The 19,273-nt window shown below is 47.9% G+C and overlaps 1 protein-coding gene across 5 annotated transcripts in view; it reads left to right on the top strand.

Moving 5' to 3' along the window:
- The first annotated feature begins 244 nt into the window (after positions 1-244).
- LOC135213681 (phosphatidylinositol transfer protein alpha isoform-like) overlaps positions 245-19,273 on the top strand; it is a 60,889-nt gene continuing 41,860 nt past the window's right edge. The window contains exons 1-2 of one of the 5 annotated variants that reach the window (XM_064247754.1): positions 245-524; positions 10,932-10,962. In XM_064247754.1, coding sequence (XP_064103824.1) covers positions 508-524; positions 10,932-10,962 — 48 coding nt within the window. In that variant the 5' untranslated portion in view covers positions 245-507. Of the gene's footprint in view, positions 525-10,312; positions 10,499-10,931; positions 10,963-19,273 lie in introns of those variants that run through there. The other 4 variants (XM_064247753.1, XM_064247756.1, XM_064247757.1 and 1 more) reach the window with 4 other exon arrangements.

Below are 19,273 nucleotides of genomic sequence, written 5' to 3'. Positions count from 1 at the left end.
AAAGATTCCGCCGGACCAGATGTGTTGTCCCAATGAAACTCGCCTTTAACGCCCACCCAGGCTCTTATCTAATCTAATTGTTCGTGAGAATATGGGGAAAATGGCATCACAAAGTATCATTTCTCGATCATTGACTATTAAAGTTAGTCAAAGTAATGCAATGATATTCTGAAGAGGGTCGAAAATTGCTCGCGGGGTTGAATTATGAAATGAGTGGAGTAATCATCGTATAAACACCTTTCATCCCGGGATTTCCTGTGGAAGAACTTGTTTATCCTTCATATTTCAACTTTATATTAAAGGCAACTTGCAAATCTAAAAAAACGTAAAGCTTATAAGCCCAACGGAGTGATTTTCGTCCCCTTACGCACCCCCTAACTTTCCTGTCTGTGAACCCTTTTGGGGGCGAGGGGGCGCTTCGCTTCGCCGTCTTCAGTTGTTTCTTCATCCGGGCGCCGAGGCAAGTGTCAAAAACATTAATGTGACAGCGGGAGGAAATACGCCAAAATGCTCGTCAAGGAATTGTAAGTTTACGGCAGAATATCGACGCGATTGTCCCTCGAGTTGGTAGAGTTAGCCAGGAAGGTCCGTTTGACCTTAATATCCACTTAGATCTTAATTGTGGGGCCGCGTTGTGAGTAGTAAACCCAAGTGATTATTGATGTGTTCTGTGTCTAGTATACTACCTAGTATAGTAACCCACATCTCTGGGAAATAGGTTAGGGAGCTGTCAAGTAACCGGGATTTAAAGATGCCGGTTTGCTCTCGTAGCCACTCGTGACAGTTTAGGGTCCTTCCTTCGGGGTGGAAGCAGAGATCTGCAAGGTTTTTATATTGGAAACCCCCACGAGAACTAGTCTACTGAGGCAGTAGCCACTAATGCAGGCGGGCAGTCCTCACATGATCTGCCTTCCTGACAGGGTTCTCTTACTCCACGTTAAGGCTCTCATGGCCCAGATTGAGGGAAGTTGACGGAACGACACTCAAAAGGTGTTTCTACCAGAGATATGTTATCTTTTTTGGCTTTTCTAATACAGTACAGGGTGTTTTATTGTAGTCACTTTAGGGGGACGAATGTACAACGATGGGAAGAAGTTCCACAGACATAACAAACTTAACCTTTCCTAGGATGCCATGTCCTGACCTAACCAGACCTTACCTTCCTAACCTCACTTAGGGCGCTGTGTCCTGGCCTGGCCAGGGGTGCTTCGCCCTCTCTGGACCCCCACCCTACCAAGTAAAGTCACACGAGGGGCTACCTAATGCACGGCGGTCAGACACTCTTGCCAATTTTTGAGTGGATGGCAATCACGAGTGTGGTCCAAGTCATATGTTCACCTGCCTGTGCCTACTGCCTGCCTTGGACTCTTTGATCTGGTAGCACTGTTTAAAAGCGAGAGAATTACGGACAAATCCGAGTTTCCGTCGTGTCTCTCCCCCTAATGTGGAAGGGGCTTAACACTAAGCATTGGAAAGGCATGATCCCATTGTTCTGTAAACTCCCCGCCATATATCTGTGGCTTGCTGCACCTCCACCCCTCCCCACCCTAGGATCCCTTGCAACTTAGATTTGTTCCGATACGTAATACCAAACCCTCGGTCCTTTTAACAATAGGAAGGTAACTAGCGGCAGCTGGGACGGTCGTAAGCTTCGAACAAGGGGAGAACGGTAGTTAACTGCTTGTCCGATCGTGCGCGCGCCCGCGCGCCCGAGAGGTGAAGAATCACTTTTGCTTTCGGCCGCGGGTGTGAAGGACGTGTTCGTCATCGCTCTCTGCCCGCTTCATCGTCGTATGCTTTGTTTATATTATGTTTTCTACTAATGGTTTGTTTGACTTGAAAATGAAACTGTAAGTACACTGTTTTCATTTTCATTACTTAATCATGAATTGAACCCTTGAATTATGTCTTGGTGCCGAGGGCGGGCGCACTCGCGCCGAGTCATGTATTTTGGGCGAAAGTGTGTAATTGAAAGATGTAAGTACTCTTTTTCATTATATTTTTGCCCTGTGCGTTCGTTGCCGAGAGCTTGATTGCGTTCGGCACGAGCCTCTTATTTTGTATGAATAGAATGCAATGAAAGTGGATTTGCAATGCAGTTTTCTTTTCATTTTTCATTTATTAATTGCCTCAAATTTAATTTTGGATCAATTTCCGCTCTTACCCGGGAATTAATCCTTACGATTTATTGCTGTGAAAGTGAAAATAGCAAGTGCAGTATTGTTCATTTTCATATATATGATGATAGCATCATATTATTATGGATCAAGTTTCCGCTCTTACCCGGGAATTGATCTTTTCCCTCCCCCCTTTAAGTTCTATGAAGTGAATCGCAAGTGCAGTATTCTGTTTCATTTTCATATTACTTTTCACTGCTGTGCGGGGGTGGGGGAAGCGAAGGTCTGCCAGGAAGTCGTCGGAAAGCTCTCCCGCGACTCCCTTGGTATCCGATTCTTCGTCTTCTTTCCTGCCCCCCGCTCAGCTTCCTCGTATTTTGTTTTTTGGGGTCTTCCTTCCGTTTCGGGGTGGGGGCATGTCTCCCCCCCCGTGCGTGAGGGAACCCCTCTTACTAATCTGTCTGTGCTACCGCAGGTGCTACATCCGTGGGAGACGACCTTGGACAGGTATGGGCCACTGCGGCTGCAGGGCGTGCCTGCAGCACCACGATCTGCTGCAGCGTCTAGCGAGGTCTGGGGCGGTGACCTTGGAGTGGTCTCCACTACAACCTTCACGGCCGCTTATGCTGCTTCCCCCGCTGGTCTACACTCCCCATGCTGTGTCGGTGACGCCGTCTGCCGCTTCTACGGCCGGTCGCCGCCGTACCGAGGAGGGGTATGCCGCCGCCGCCTGTGTTTTCTTCGTGTTGCCTGCCCCAGACTTCCGCTGTTCCAGCAGCTCGCCCCTGGACCGGCCGCCAGTACCAGGTTCCCGCTGGCTGCCGATGATTCTACGAGGCGATGGCTGGGTGGGCCTGCCGTACCTGTCGCTGATGTGGTTCCCGCTACTGGCTTGGCTGTCCCTTCTGTGTTTACCGCTGCCGCTGTTCCTGCCGCTCCTGAGCTGGTTGCTGTTCCTGTCCCGCTCCTGGGTTCCGCTGCGTCCTGCTCCAATGATGCGTCCCTGCCCATGGTGTGTCTTCCCCAGTCCCAGGTCCTTCCGGACAGGAGTGCAGTCGGGCCGTGTTGCTTCGGCAATAGGCCCGACTCTGGCCTGGATGGAGGACCTGACGACTGTCCTGCGTGAGCTGACGAAGAAGAGGAAGGTGTCATCTTCGTCTGTGCTGCCTCTTCCCCTTCGACTTCTAAGGCCCATAAGCCGAAGAAGAGAGAAGGCTGCCTCCCCCCCCACCCCCCCCCCCTCAGAAGTCTCCTTCGGGAACTTCTAAGGGCCCGTCCCACCTCGGTGGGACGGGGGGTCCTTCTGGCTGGTCCTCCTGCTCCTTTGGGAGCGCCCGTCTCCCCTTCCGTAAGGAAGAGATAGACGGGGACCAGAGGAGTATCGATTAGCTCTGGTACTTCCTTGCCTGGTGCTAGCGGCGATGCCGCTACGCCAGGTTCCGGCTCGGTCTCTCGTTCGCGGGAGATCCCGAACTTAGTATCGCTTTCCTCCCTCGGGAGACCGTGCAGCCAAAGTTTCGGCGCCAGAGTTCGCTCGGCGCCAAGACCACGGCACGGAGCAGAAGGCTGGCGAGAACCGCTCAGGTGACTCTCGCCAGGCCAGCGGCCGCTCTCCGCAGCGACCAGCTGGTAACCGGGTTTTTTGTTATATTCCCCCTAAGAAGACTCCTTCGGGAACTTCGAAGGGCTCGTCACACTCCGGTGTGACGGGGGGGTTCTTCTGCTGGTCCTCCTTTGTTCCTTGGAGGGAACGGGGCCCGTCTCCCCTTCTGAGAAGAAGAAGAAGACGGGGACCAAGGGTGTGCTGGCTACCGCTGGTACACCCTCGCCTGGTCTTGGCAGCTCTGCTGCTAAGCCAGGTACCGGCTCGGTTTCTCGTCTGCGAGAAGTTCCGAGTGTACGGTCTCCTTCGGGTGACTGTGCAGCCAAAGTTAAGACGCCTGAGTTCGCTCAGCGTCATGCCCGAGGCAACGGAGTAGAAGACTGTCGGAGAGCCGCTCAGGTGACTCCTCCGCCAGGCCATCGGCCGCTCTCGTAGCGACCAGCCGGTACCTCTGGGTGGAACGTGACGGTCTCTGACCGGCCACTTGGGTTGAGGCTGGGAAGAGGTCCCCCAGGTCCCCTCGACCGACGGTAACCAGCCTCGGCTGGTACCAGCGGTTTTGACGTGCCGCGAGGACGCTCCACCCCGGGTCTCACCGCGAAAGTGAGCTCTGCAGGTCACCTGACCGCCGCTCCCACAGGGACCGGGTGGATACGGTGACCAGCAGCAGCTCGTCTGACGCACGGGACCGGGGTCGACGTGCTCAGTCGAGCCGCTCGCCACAGGTGAGCGGCACGGCCAGGCCTGCAGATCGATCCCCACCACGGTTGGTGATCGGCTGCAGCCCCCCACGTACGCTGGTCCTGCCAGCGAGCGGGGGGGGGGGAGCGTCAGGTCGTCGTCTCCCACTACCTTCAACTTCCTCAGGCTACACCGGGAAGAGCGAGGTAGCTAGGAGTGATCGTGAGAGGTGCGCCGCTCACGATCCCTTCACGACGCCGCACGTGCCACGTATGGTCTTAGGACCAACCAGGACGTACGCGCAAGTGATTGGAGGCGACCGTCAGGGAGGGGAGGGGGTAGCGTCAGTTCTGTCTCTCCGATACCTTCAACTTCCTCGGCATACGCCAGGAAGAGCGAGGTATATAGGAGTGATCGTGAGAGATGCGCCGCTCACGATCCCGTCACGACGCCGCACGTGCCAGGTATGGTCTTAGACCAACCAGGACGTAACGCCGCAGTGATTGGGGAGGCAACCGTCAGGGATCTGTTGCTGGTCCTTCTGAAGGAGGAGGGTCCTGGGAGCTGCTCTTGTTGGAGGGACTGGATGGTCCTACTCCTCAAGACGCTGTAACTTCCGAGATTCAGAGTAACTTTGCCCAGGTTATTGCACTGATTCGTCAGCACAACGACCTGGGGGAAGGATCGCCGCTCCCACCAGCAGAGCCCATGTCTCTGCTCGAGTCGTTTTGGGGCCCGAGAGGGAACCCAAACCGACGGTGGGTTTGCCGCGATCGGAGCTTGCCGATTCTGTCTTGAACCAGAGTCTCTCGTCTCCGGACAAGAAGGCTCTCTCAGTTCTGGCCGGTCGATCAAGCTACTTCCACCTCCTCTACTGCGACAGCGGCGTTTCTTCTACGTGTCTTCGGACACCGTATTTAAATACTCCTTCGGTCCTCCTGAGAGGTTTCGACCTCGACGAGGACTGGAATGAGTCGGAGGACGGTATCGGCTCTCTCCTGTCAGGTGTCGATCAGCCCCACCCAGACGACGTTCACAGTGGCGGCAGACCCTTACCTACAGTGAGAGTTCGTAACCTCCTCGGGAAAACGTTTTCTCCTGACGATACGTTTTCCCAGACTCTGAGAGGCGGCGATGGCTGCTCCTACTCTTCTCCAACTGCTAGTTCCACTGGGAAGGCGAGCGAGTATCCAATTCCTCCCCCATTCCCTCTCTCCTTACGGCTACGAGGGAAAGGGAGGGATCCTACAGAGATTTCTCTGTAGGATTCCACGTTGGGGACTGCACTACCGGGGGGACCTTCGGGTCCTACCTGACGTAAGCCCCGGTCGTTGAGGAGGGATCCTGCCCCATTCTCGATTTCTACGGGAATCGATGGAGGACCACCAGCCGATATCGTTTGACGGGAATTCGGTGGGGGTTTCGCAGACTGCTTAGAATTCTACGGAATTTCCTAGCGCATTCAGAGTGTTAGAGTTTCTTACGATCTCCAAACACTTAGGCGAGACCACGGTCCAAAGTGAGCGAGACGGGAATACCCCGATATGTTACACGATAATCGGGAACCTCGCCTATGCTCGAATTCCTCCGGAATTTCTAGCATTAGGAAGAAGACTGCTGCTGCGAAAGAAGACTATCTCACAGTAGGCGACCAACCTGGAATAGAGAAGAAAACGGACGGGAATATCCAGTTTGGCTTGAACTATCGTCTTAGTATTCTGTTCACCATTGAAGCTTTCCTTCGAGGAAGACTTCTTCACTCTCTTTGATAGAGACCGAAGGTGGTCGATCTCCAATCCTTATTTTGTTTTCTTGAAGGAAAGAATTTAGGATGGAGATCGTTGTTCAGAATCCTACAAATATACTACGTATATTAACCTCGCGACATGATTCTGCTAAGCAGTTGAATGGTCAGAGGGGTAGGCGCATATCCTGGTTATTCTACGGATTGCGACTTAGACGAAAAGTATTCTAATTGAACTGCAACTCGGGTTGCCTGCAACCTCCCAGGAGTTTCCAGTTTCAATTTTTATATACTTATGGTGTTGTCACAACAACACCATTTAAGCTTTTATATTTACCGAAATTCGTTTCGCATAAATATAATTGCTCGAGCATATCTTTTTATGCTCGGTGGTTCTAGCCGAACGCATTCCTTCGTGGAAAGGATTTACTTGGCAACTCAGGATGAACGAGTCAGCGACAGCTACTGCGTATTGAATTGCCCGAGGCATTTCAGTACCAGCTGCCGCTTTGAGATGGACGGTTGGTTATGTCTTTCTCACCTGCTTTGATTGAATACCAACCATATCTCTGCCCAACAATCACGGACTTAAGTCTCTGATTAATGGGGATTCTCGCATACATGAATGACCATCTACTGCTGTGACGCTAGTATTCATCGTCTTCGGTATTGCGAGAATTTTAAACAGAGATATCTATTCGACTCTCATCTTTCTGTTTACCGCACGGTAACAGAATTCTGTAATAGTCTCTTGCTGCATCGTATATCGATAATGCGAATGATTTTTGCGGAATCTGAGTTTGTCCTCAAAATATCTTGTATTCGGAGGTGTGCAATTGTTCATTGTTCACCCCGGATTAGCAGATGTATTGAAAGACATCGCCTACTCCCACACCTGCCAGCTCTACTTCCAAACGTTCAGCCCATGAGAAGCAGTTCTTCAGGCGGCACTCCCCTGTGTTTCATTACTGAAGAACGCCCCGCTTTCATTGCACACCGGACAGCAATGAAATGGCGGTTAGCGTTTTCAGTCATTTGTAAGCACAGGTTTAGAATCTTGAGATTCCTTCTCTCGATTCAGCTGGAAGACGTAGGTTGCATTCATTGCCTACCTTCGTCTTCGTCACATAGTGTTGTTTCTCCTTAAGCTGAGATTCAACGTCTATGAGATTTTCTTGCCATCAGGGACCTCGGTCTTTTGAAGGCAATTGACTTTCGCCTTTTGAGCTTATGCATTAAGAGAATCATCGCCGCGCCGTCCGGCATCGGTGACTAACAAATATTTGATTTGTTTGGTCTCTCAGCATAACTCTTTAAAGGGCGAAGGTCACGTGACTTACCCGGATGCTTGGACAACTTGCCTCTACTGATTCCGAACCAGTCAGTCGGCAGCTGTCAGAGCGCCCGAGTCAGTTACGAACTATGCTGTGGACTTAGTTCGGTTGTTCCAGAGCAATCATTACTTCGTCTTAATAGCTTGTCAGTATGAGTACTGTACATAACCAAAGTCGAGAAGAGGGATAGGTCATATGACTATCCCCTTCTTTTTGTCTTAGGTAACTGCATGACTTCTCTTGAGAAGTCAAGCACAAAGGGATGGGGATTTGTGACGCTCGATTTTCGTACCGATCTTCGTAGCGAAGACTCAGAACCCTTCGGTAACTGACGATTGGTTCGAGTCCTTCACAATACCCTCCCTAATGGACTTCACTGCCTCCGATAGAAGGCTATGCTGCTTTGTCCTGTGAAGGCGCGACGGAGCTGTCTGAAGAAACTCGACACCCCGGATGAGTGTGGACGCCTCTTCATCATTCTCTCGCGTTCCGCAAGAACTTCTCCGTGGCGCAGGTAATGAAGGCAGGCGCCTGGTCCAACCGGACCGCATGCACCTCCTTCTACCTTCGGGATATTGCCCACAGTTCCTTGGATTTTTTTCCTTGGGAACCGTGGTGGTTGCTCAACATGTTGTGTAGTTAACCCAGACCCTCGCAGGCTGAACAGCATCGAGTCCTGGTGTGACCGGCGTAAGAATGGATGAGGAATGAGAGTGTGACTGGCTCCTCTTCCCTTCCATCTTTTTCTTTCCCTCTACCTCTGGGTTATAGGGACACGGTCGTCACCCTGCTGGGTAAGGACGAGATGCAGGTGAGCTACTCAATAGAGCACCATCCTATCCCTTTCAGTAGGGATAGGAGTAAATATCCAACCACTTTCCCTCCAACAAGGATGGAGGAAGTGGATGCCAAATTGAGACAAACCCATCATTTTATGATTGTCTCTTGCAAACAGGAACAAGTTCTTGCTTGCTGGTACGAAGAGATACGCTGCCTCTCTCTTAGTACTTGGCCCAGAGGTCTGACCATTGATCCTGCTGCACACCCCGATCAATCGGACAGAGGTTTGGATCCCTCCCTTGCTCTTACGACCAGGGAGGCACTCCAAGGTTGGACGAACACCAGTCTGTTCACCAAAAAGACTCAGATTCCTCCCACCAAGAAGTGAGTCTTCCTATTGTTAAAGGACCGAGGGTTTTGTATTACGTATCGGAACAAATGACAATTTGTCGAAAATTGCATTTTTCCTAACTATACAAACCTGAGGTCCTTTACATATAGTCCCACCTCATGCCACCCCCTCACTCTGCAACTTTTTGCATGGGCCTAAAGCAAAAGTGATTCTTCACCTCTCGGGCGCGCGGGCGCGCGCACGATCGGACAAGCAGTTAACTACCGTTCTCCCCTTGTTCGAAGCTTACGACCGTCCCAGCTGCCGCTAGTTACCTTCCTATTGTTAAAGGACCTCAGGTTTGTATAGTTAGGAAAAATGCAATTTTCGACAAATTGTCATTTTCAGTGATGAGTTTCTGTACAGAGTTAACTTTTACTGTACCCCATTCATATTATCTTTCTTCCACTCTCTTCTAACCATTATTTCAACTGCAAGGTAGATGCCACAGATTCCTTGTTTTTACAATCTGTGATTGTTTTTACCGGTTTCCAGCTAGCGCTAGAAGATTTATCCTATTGTTAAGACCTCAGGTTTGTTAGCTATGAAAAATACTACAAAGTGATGAAAAAACTTGTCATTTTTCTTGATATAATTTTTCAACAAAACCTTGCATAAAATATTGTATATAGTGCAGTACATGTGAAATAATGTGAGAACATTACCAGTATGAGAAATTCACCATCTTTAAATGAACATGTTTGAGATAAAATCTTTGTAAGACATGACACCTAATATATGAAGATGTGTTGGTACAGAAATTGCCGAAATATTCCATCTTCACTCCAGCATGGAGAACCAGAAACATAAGTGTTGTGAGTGTCTGGAGATGCAAGAGTATCACCCAAGTGCTGCTCAAATATTAATAGGGAGTTGCACATACTCCTCACTAAATTCTCAGATCCCTTCTGTTAATCTCTGTGAATTATGGCCCCTGTTGTGATATAACCATTATGAAGGGTACAAGAATATCACCATTTTTTTGCTGGTCTGCTAAAGGAATGACAAAATACTTCTTCAACTCCTATTCTCTGTCACCAAACACCCTGATATATTTCGCTCTCCCAAACATTGACTCATCTGCTTGATTTGACAGCAGCTGGCTCATTGATAACTTTTTAGTTCTGTTAAGTAATTTCTCATCACTTGAAAAGAATAAGACCTCAGGCTAATTGATGTTTGCAAGTTATTTCTCATCACTTAAGAAGAAAAAGACCTCCGGCTAATTGACGTTTATGTTATTCAGCAAAGTTTTCACTTCTTGGGAAGCTTAACTGAGCAGTTACAAACCCACTGGTGGACTTGGCCTTTAAACACCCGGCTTTGGCAGGTCAGCCATTTTATGTTGGAGAGGATGACTCCTGGTCCTGAAAAAAAGTTACCAGTTCACTATTCTTGAAAAAATAAAGAAACAATTTGAAAATCAGCTGACACATCTTTCACATAAGGCACCCATTGTGTTAGTGAATAAACTGTTGTGAAAAGTGACAAAGCTGATAACATCCAGGGACATTAGTATAAGAACGTATGAAATTGTATTTGCTTTTTAAAATTTGTAATGATTGCGTATAAAAAATGCTTAAACTAACCATTTGTGAATATTGCATGTACTATGAGTGCATATCATCTCCCAGTTTTAACCAGTGTCCAAGAAGTTACAGATGAACACCAGCAAAATGTACCATTAGACTTGGGTCTGATTTATCCACTTGTTTCATATATTCTCTGTGAGAACAACTCCAAGGTGACAACAATTCAACCAATTCTGATATTGATGTTATGATTAGTATCATAGAATTACCCGAGTGACCTGCTTATGAAACAGGACATTGGGGGCACACTTTCCAGGTGATTTGCATTTTTATAGAGCCTAATTTTGTCTTCAAAAACACTAGTCCGTGTTACTGAGAATTTTTTTTCAATTTCATTTAATATAACGTAACTAGGTAGTTGTATGCCTTTAGTCTCTGCCCTCATACATGGTAATTTTTACATGTATGTCACTGTGCCAAATTTTAATGCATCATAAGTTGTATTAATTTAGTTTATCATAGTAAAATGAATTACCAGCTGTTTCATGTTTAGCTATCCTGTATTTAGATTTAAAAGCCTGGTTGTAGGAAGATACCTGCTAATTATTTTAGCTATATTTACTTGGAGCTGAATTATATATGTATTAGTTCTTTATATGCAATAATTCTTCCTTGAATATGAACCAGGATGTTCCTGTATTTTTGTTTAAACAGCAAGATAATTAATGAATAAATATTCTTACTTTCAGTCGAGTCATCTTGCCACTCACGGTCGAAGAGGTAAGCTTTTTTCTTTTTCCATTTTGTATACTTTGAAGGTGTGGGACTTCGAAAATTATTCCTCCATGGACAGTAGATACGTAATTATAAAAAGAATCATTTCATACATTCAACTTCCCTGTCAGATATATACTTAGCTATAGACTCCGTCGTCCCCGATAGAAATTCGAATTTCGCGGCACACGCTACAGGTAGGTAGGTCAGGTGATCTACCGGCCTGCCGCTGGGTGTGGCAGAATAGGAACTATTACCTTCTAAGGACAGATTTTTCTCTATCGTTAGGACTGTAAACATACGTTTACGGTTCCTCCTGATTTGATTTTCGTGTTTCATCGCCATCGATCTTCTGGGCTGTCTTTTGCAGGGAAGTACTGGGTCTTTGGTTCGGCATACGCCTTTTATTAACTTTTTAATGAATTTCGCTTCGGAATTTCGAAGAAACTCTAGTGAAACTACCGAAATCATCGGTAGACACTCACATAGTTTGCCATAAAGAGAATTATTAATATTTATTCATTATTACATGTAATAAAGGTTACAACTTTATTAAGGAAATATTAAACTCTAATTTCCTACTTTAGGAAGTCAGAAAAGCATATAACTAGATACGCTTACTTTATAAGCTTTAATAGCGTTTGTGCTAACGAGCAGTTAGAGTATTAGCAGTACTAGTAGTTGTTGCATCCTCATCACCTTCTTACTCCTCAGAAACTACAAATTTATATATGCAAATTGAAGATAAATGGATAGCTCAAATGCAAGCTTTTAAAAGGTAAGAAGTGAATATAGTGTTCCCCCATTGCAATGGAGGGTGCGTCTGATCGGCTCTTGTCTCGCTCCCAGGTCTAGACCTCTTCCAAGCTCACAAGCCCAGAGGAGAAGAATGTCGACAACCGCAGGGGGGTTTCAGAGAATCCCCACCAATCAGGCGTCCCCTCGGCAGGTTTCTGTAGAACGTCCCAGACTGCCAAGTTCGCCATTGGAAAGGCGTCCTAATGTAATGTGTTCCCTTATTATTATCGTGTTGACGGATAAGGAGAAGAAAGTTTTTTTTCAACGGCGTAGATTCAATGAAGATGCAAGATAATCTCGTCGTAGATATCGGAACCTCAGAGAGATATCTTTCGATAACAGTTGCGGTAGAGGCATTGCCCTATCCTGTTTTCGTCCCCCGTACAAATAGACGGAGGCTCTATCCCATGGGGTTGAAAGAGTTATTTCAACAAATTCCTCATCGGTACATTTATATGAAAATATATCTATTATGAGAAGAACGAATTAGATATTAAAGAATATTATGTTGATCGGAATTGAATTATGGATCTCGGTTAAGGATTAAACATACATATATAATTTTCAAGCTTCTAGCTCCTCGGACATGAAGCGCCTGAAACACCTGAAACAAGGCTCGAGGCGCCTGAAGAGCCTGGAACGAGGCGCAAAGCGTCTGAAGAGCCTGAAATGAGGCGCAAAGCGCCTAAAGAGCCTGAAATGAGGCTCAAAGCGCCTAAAGAGCCTGAAATGAGGCTCAAAGCGCCTAAAGAGCCTGAATCGAGGCGCAAAGCGCCTGAAGAGCCTGAATCGAGGCGCAAAGCGCCTGAAGAGCCTGAAGAGAGTGAGAAAAAAGCGTCGGAGGCTCCTCAAAGGAGTCGCAAATCGCCTGAAGCTCCTGAAAACAGGCTCGGAGTGCCTGAAGCGCCTGAAACGAGGCGAAAAGCGCTTGAAGCGCCTGAAACAAGGCTAAAAGCGCCTGAGGCGCCTGAAATGAGGTGCAAAGCGCCTGGAGCGCCTGAAACGATGCGCAAAGGCTTCTGAAGCGCCTCAGATGAGGCGCAAAGCGCCTGAAAGCCTGAAGCGCCTGAAACGAGGAGCAAAGCGCCTGAGATGAGGCGCTAAGCGCCTGAAGCTATAAACCAGGATCTTCATCGTATATGGAGTTAGATCCTGATTCTGCGTAAGGTGAAAGACATTCGAGGATTTCTCCTGATAAGACGGGAGTTGTTGCACAGGCGGCCGTCGCCCTTCTCAGGATAGTCTTAATGCAAGTAATGGCAAGAGCAAGATCGGTTTTTTTTTCCTGGCGGGGACTCAAGATGTCGCACAGCGGCCTTAGCCCTTGCCAGGTTAGAATCGGTACTGCTAAAAGCCCTTCACCTTACGGAAGGAGGCGCTCTCCTCCGGTTGCTCATTCTTCTACCAACTTGATGGACAGGAAATGGAAGATAGATCGGAATTGGAAGCCAATAAGGGAGCAGGTCTCTCAGGTTATAAGACCTTAGCGACTTTTTTTTATTGAAAAAAATTAGTTTCATACAATCAACTTACCTGTCAGATATATACATATCTAAGACCTCCGTCATCCCCGACAGAAATTCAAATTTCGCGCCACTCGCTACAGGTATGGTCAGGTGATCTACCGGCCTGCCCTGGGCGGCAGGACTAGGAACCATTCCCGTTTTCTACTCATATATTTTCTGTCGCCGGTGGTATCAACATCGTTGCTGCCACCTCTTGACTGGAATTCGCTTTTCTAGACAATTGATCATCTTTTTGTGGACTTTTGGTGACGTAGTACCTGGATCGTTGTTTTGGCATTCGCTACTGTGGACTGGATTTGACTTGCTTTTGATTTTTCTTCAAGAATGTCTGATTCAAGTGGTTGTGTGAGAATGTGTGAATGTAGGCTGCAAGGTGAGGATACCGAAAGCTTCGGTTGATCCTCACACTGTATGTCGCAAATGTAGGGGTTTTGATTGTTCTATTTCTAACACTGTCATAAGTGTGAGAGGTTGAATGTTGAGGAATGGAAGACTCTAACTTCTTACTTGAAGAAGTTAGAAAGGGATAGAGTCAGAAGGGCTGCATCTAAGATTGCGGGTAGTAGTACAAGGCCTATTGAGCCTTTGGATAATTCTAACTCTTCTCTTAACCCCTTCTTTACCGGGGGCCCCCGTGAGCCCAGAATGTAAACATTGTGTTCGCTGCCGAACTGAATCTCTCGGTAGTGACTCGAGTTTGGAGGGGTTGCCCAACGTAAATATTTGCCAAAAATACACTAATCAAGACAGGCTAATGAAATTATCAGGTATTATTAGCACTATAATAACGCATATTCTCTGTTAGTTTTATCATCCTACAGGGAAAATAAAATGATTTTATGAAAAAAAATGTGAAACTCAGTGTCCCTTGTACAAGGGACACTGGTGGTCGGTGAAAAAAACTACGGTCTTGAATAGAAATTCGGTCTTACAGAATGTTGGTATATTGCACCTGGAACATGCACATAAAGTATTATCAAAAATAGAACAGTAAATAAGCACGTAATAACAAAAAAAAAGAGCAAAAACTAAAGCGAAAGCCCCGCCAATATATGGAAATCGCAAATTTATAGTATATCTTTCAAAAATTGGGCGATGTCATTTTCTACGTGTTTTTTCTAAGATTAGTTTCATCACAGAAAACAACTTTAGGGGCATTAGGGGTATCTAAACTAATTTTTCAAGTTTCTTGTCCTCAGAAAAAAATCGCTTTTTGCTTTTTCTCTGGTTTGGGTTTTTTATATATAGTTACTATAAGGCTTTATTTCTACCTTCATTTACTGGTGTTCATATCTTTTATTTGAAAATAAAAATAAGTAATAAGTGAATAAATAAAATAAATACAGTAAATGATGATACAACTGGTTTTTTACTTGGGTAGAAGTTATTACATGTTTACGCTTGTCTGGTTTTGTGATTTTTTGTTGAGACGCAGTTCATCTGTCACCTACACATACTATAGCAGTAATAATACTATTTTTTTGGGTTCATCATACGGTCTGGCATCGTCATACTGTTTATTTTGCTCCAAAACTCTTTCAAACCGAAATTACAGAATGATTGGAAAGTCCCTATCTGAAAAGAGGGTTTTGGTGGTACTATGCGTACCACCTTTATGCACCCGGTGCGGTATAGTAGACTTCAATGGTGGTACCACCTACCTCCAAAACAAACTTTCGTAATGAAGAGGTTAATTATGATTCTAATTCTGTATCAGGGCCCTCACTGGCTTTACATTCAGATTCGGCCTCGGAAATTGCTGAGCTGAAAGCTACTCTTCACAGGATGAGATCCAAAATGGCTACCATGAAAGGTAAGGACTGTGAAAGTGATTATAGTGAAGTGAGTGTCCCCAGTGTTGTGGAGGGGCGTCTGACCGTCTCTGCGACGCTCCAGGCCTAGACCTCTTCCAAGCTCCCAAAGCCCAGAGGAGAAGGAAAGTCGAAAGCCGTACGGAGGGGGTGTGGAGAATTCCCCACGGTCAGGCGTCCCTTCAGCAGGCGCTGTATATAGACAGACTACTCAGGATCGCTATCGGAAAAGCGTCCTCAGAGAGTGCTTCTCTTCGTCCGCTTCTTCCCTCTCCTAAACGAGGGTGAAGGATTCGGACTTGTCCAGGCCCCTGAAAAGGCACTGGAGAGATCCTGTGTTGGATTCAAGCCCAGAACGCTTTTCGGAAGAAGCCCGCCTCCTTCCATCAAGAAGGCGAAGAGGGTTTTGTCGTCCCATGATGTTGGGCAAAACTCCTTCGAGGTCTCCCTCTCCCGTTCAAGAAGACGCAGGAGAGGCTTCCAAGAGGATCATTTTGGCGGTGCAGGAACAGCTATCCGCCTTGGTAGGAGTCCTTTCGAAGGATCCTCCTCGTAAGAAAGACGTGAGACTGCCGGTCAAAAGAAGACTCGTCTTCCTTCTCCCGCCAGGATGTGAGGCTCCTGTGGGACGTGAGTCTTTTGAGATTGACTCGGATAGAGACTCTTTCGACGATTTTGATTCGCCAGACAAGTGCGTCGCGCCAGTCAGCGCGCGTCCTACAGACGAGAAGCGTCTTCTAGGATTAGAGCGTCAGACAAGCGAGAAACGCTTTACAGGCGCGAGGATATTCCCAGATGGGATACGTCTGCCAGACCAGCAGTCCTTTCAGCCGAGCGAGAGTAACAACCCAGGCGTGAGGATTCAGCCAGCGCGAGGCGGCGCCAGACCAAGCATTGACATATAAGGAGTGGCACCAGAAAGGCGCGAGACTCCAACCAGGCGCGAGAGCTTTGAGAGGCGCGAGACATCAGTCAGGCGCGAGGCGCAGCCAAGCGCGAGGAGTCAGCCAGGCGCGAGAACGCCACCCAGGCGCGAGGATCCGGCCCAGGCGCGAGGGGCGCCAGCCAAGCGCGAGGAGTCAGCCAGGCGCGAGACGCCAGCCAGGCGCGAGGGCGCCAGACAAAGCGCGAGGCGCCAGCAAGTACGAAGAGCCAACCAGGCATAGGAGCTCTTTACACTCTCTTAGCCCCTCTCCTATTAGGAGTTTGTCTCCCGTAGAGAGAGTTTTTGGACAGGAAGACCCGGAACGGGAAGTGGCCTCTCCTTCTGATCCGATTTTAGAAGAGGACTCAGAGGTGACGAGACTCACGGCAAAGAAGGGCTGTCCTAACTACAAAGTTTTGACAGCTCTCCTCCTCCAGATAATACGGAGATGCATTGATCCCTGCCGCTCCCTCCTTCGCCTCGTTCACTTTTTTCATGCGCTAAGACGCCGAAATCGTCGGCTTTCTTGAAGATGAGACCTACAGATTTCTATGAAGAGAGCTCTTCAATCGCTGGATGCTAACCAAGAAAGAGCTAGTAAGGACAGTGTTTTGCATGCCTCCCGCTAAACTTACGGGCAAGAGAGGGATTTGGTACCAGACTGGGGAGAATATGGGTCTCACACTCCCAGCTTCAGCTGAAGCTGACTTTTCCAGTCTGGTAGATGCATCCAGGGAGGAAATGGCCCCTTCACACTGCTAAGATTACTTGGGGTCTTTCAGAGTTGGATCATCTCCTCAAGGACTTTTTCACATTCTAGAAGTCTTTAACTTCCTAGATTGGTCCCTTGGGGTGATGTCCAAGAAGGCTCATGCCCCTGAAGGGCTAGAGCCGGACGTACTCCTTGCAATTTTGTCCTGTATTGACAAGGCGGTACAGGACGGCTCAGGGGAAGTTTCTTCCTTATTTGGAGCAGGTCTCTTGAAGAAGAGATCTGTTTTTAGCGCTTTCTTGACGAAAGCAGTTATCCCATTCACCAAAGAGCAGCCTTGTTATTCGCCCCTAGGTCTGATTTTCTGTTCCCTTCACAGTTGGTGAGGGATATTTCCCGATCTCTGACGGAGAAAGCGACACAGGATCTTCTCCTACAATCTTCCAGGAAGAAGAGACCAGTGATGGTGGGAGAAAAGAAAGGGGTGTCTACTCCTGTTCGGCCCTTTCGAGGAGGCCCTCCAGCTAGAGTTACCGCTAAAAGGAAAACGACCGAGAAGAGAGGTCGAGCCTCGTTCCGCCCCTTTAAAAGGGGAAAGTGAAGTGGCGCTCCTCCAAACACCAGTAGGTGCCAGGCTCCGGGGATTTGCGGAAGCCTGGACTCTCATAGACACAGACGCTTGGTCGATGTCTGTGCTTCAGAAGGGATACCTCATTCCTTTCCTGGACAATCCTCCCCTGACGTCAACTCCGAGGGAATTGTCCGCCAATTACAAGGACCCTGTGTTGAGAGATACTCTTCAACAAATGGTGGATCAGATGTGGGACAAGAGAGCTATAGAACTAGTGCTGGATCAAAGCTCCCCAGGGTTTTACAATCGTCTTTTCTTGGTTGCGAAAGCCTCGGGGGGCTGGAGACCAGTGCTGGATGTCAGCGCTCTGAACAAGTTTGTTCAGAAACAGAAGTTCTCCATGGAAACCTCTGCTTCAGGTCCTTGCGGCTCTTCGCCAAGGGGATTGGATGGTGTCTCTGGATCTCCAGGACGCCTATTTTCACGTCCCGATCCATCCTTCGTCGAAAAGAAGTACCTCCGTTTCATGACGGGGGGAAGGATCTTCCAATTCAGAGCCTTGTGTTTCGGCCTGTCTACGGCGCCTCAGGTTTTCACGAGCCTTATGAAAAATGTGGCGAGATGGCTTCATCTGAAAGGAATCAGTATTTCTCTGTACCTAGACGACTGGCTTATCAGAGCAAAGTCAGAGAAACAGTGTTTGGAGGACCTGACTGTGACACTAAACCTGATAAAGACCTTAGGATTACTCATGAACCTCGAGAAGTCCCAACTGATCCCCAGCCAGAACTTGGTCTATCTGGGGATTCGGATGGATTCTCGGGGTTTTCGAGTATTTCCTTCTCAAGAGAGACTACGAGAGGTTTAGAAAAAGTCCTCTCTCTTCCTAAGGAAGGAACGTACTTCGGCGAGGGAATGGTTGAGCCTGTTAGGGACCCTTTCCTCGCTCGAACAGTTTTTTCATCTAGGAAGACCTTCATCTCCGTCCTCTTCAGTTCTTCCTCAGAAGTTCGTGGAACATGAAGACAGGACTCCTCTCGGACAGTTTTCCCATTCCAGATCTGATGAAACGCCATTTAGAATGGTGGGTTACTCCACTGAGGGAAAACAAGGGTACTTCCCTGGAAATACAGAGCCCAAACCTTGTATTGTTTTCCGACGCGTCGGAAAAAGGTTGGGGAGCAACTTTGGGAAAGAGAGAGGTGTCAGGCACTTGGAATGCTCTTCAAGTGTCCTGGCACATAAACTGCAAAGAACTGTTGGCTGTACACCTAGCTCTAAAGAGCTTCGAACCGTAGTGAGCAACAAAGTAGTACAAGTGAATGCGGACAATACAACCGCTCTTGCATACATTCGGAAGCAAGGAGGTACTCACTCGTATGCCCTTTACGAACTCGCAAGAGACCTGCTGTTGTGGACATCGCAAAGGAACATCTCTCTATTGACGAGGTTCGTTCAGGGAGTAAGGAACGTGAGAGCGGACAGGCTGAGCAGGAGGAACCAGGTCCTTCATACCGAATGGACCCTCCACTCAGACGTTGCCGCAATCTCTGGTCTCTTTGGGGGACTCCTCATGTCGACCTCTTTGCCACGTTCTCTCGAAGAGACTGGAAGTCTTCTGTTCAGTAGTGGAAGACCCCAGAGCTCTAGCAGTAGACGCCTTCCTGCTAGATTGGTCTCAGGTAGACGTTTACGCATTTCCCCCATTCAAGATTATAGGGCAAGTGCTCAGGAAGTTTGTGACTTCAAAGGGGACAAGAATGACCCTGATAGCCCCCTTTTGGCCAGCTCAAGAGTGGTTCCCAGAGGTACTGGAGTGGATAGTAGACTTCCCCAGATCCCTTCCACAAAGGAAGGATCTTCTCAGACAACCACACTTCGAGAGGTTTCATCAAAACCTCCCCGCTCTCGCTCTGACTGCCTTTCGACTATCGAAAGACTTGTCAGAGCGAGAGGCTTTTCTAGCAAAGCAGC

This window comes from Macrobrachium nipponense, chromosome 43, assembly GCF_015104395.2.
Source record: "Macrobrachium nipponense isolate FS-2020 chromosome 43, ASM1510439v2, whole genome shotgun sequence".
Taxonomy (NCBI): domain Eukaryota; kingdom Metazoa; phylum Arthropoda; class Malacostraca; order Decapoda; family Palaemonidae; genus Macrobrachium; species Macrobrachium nipponense.
This window is presented reverse-complemented; position numbering and strand designations above follow the sequence as displayed.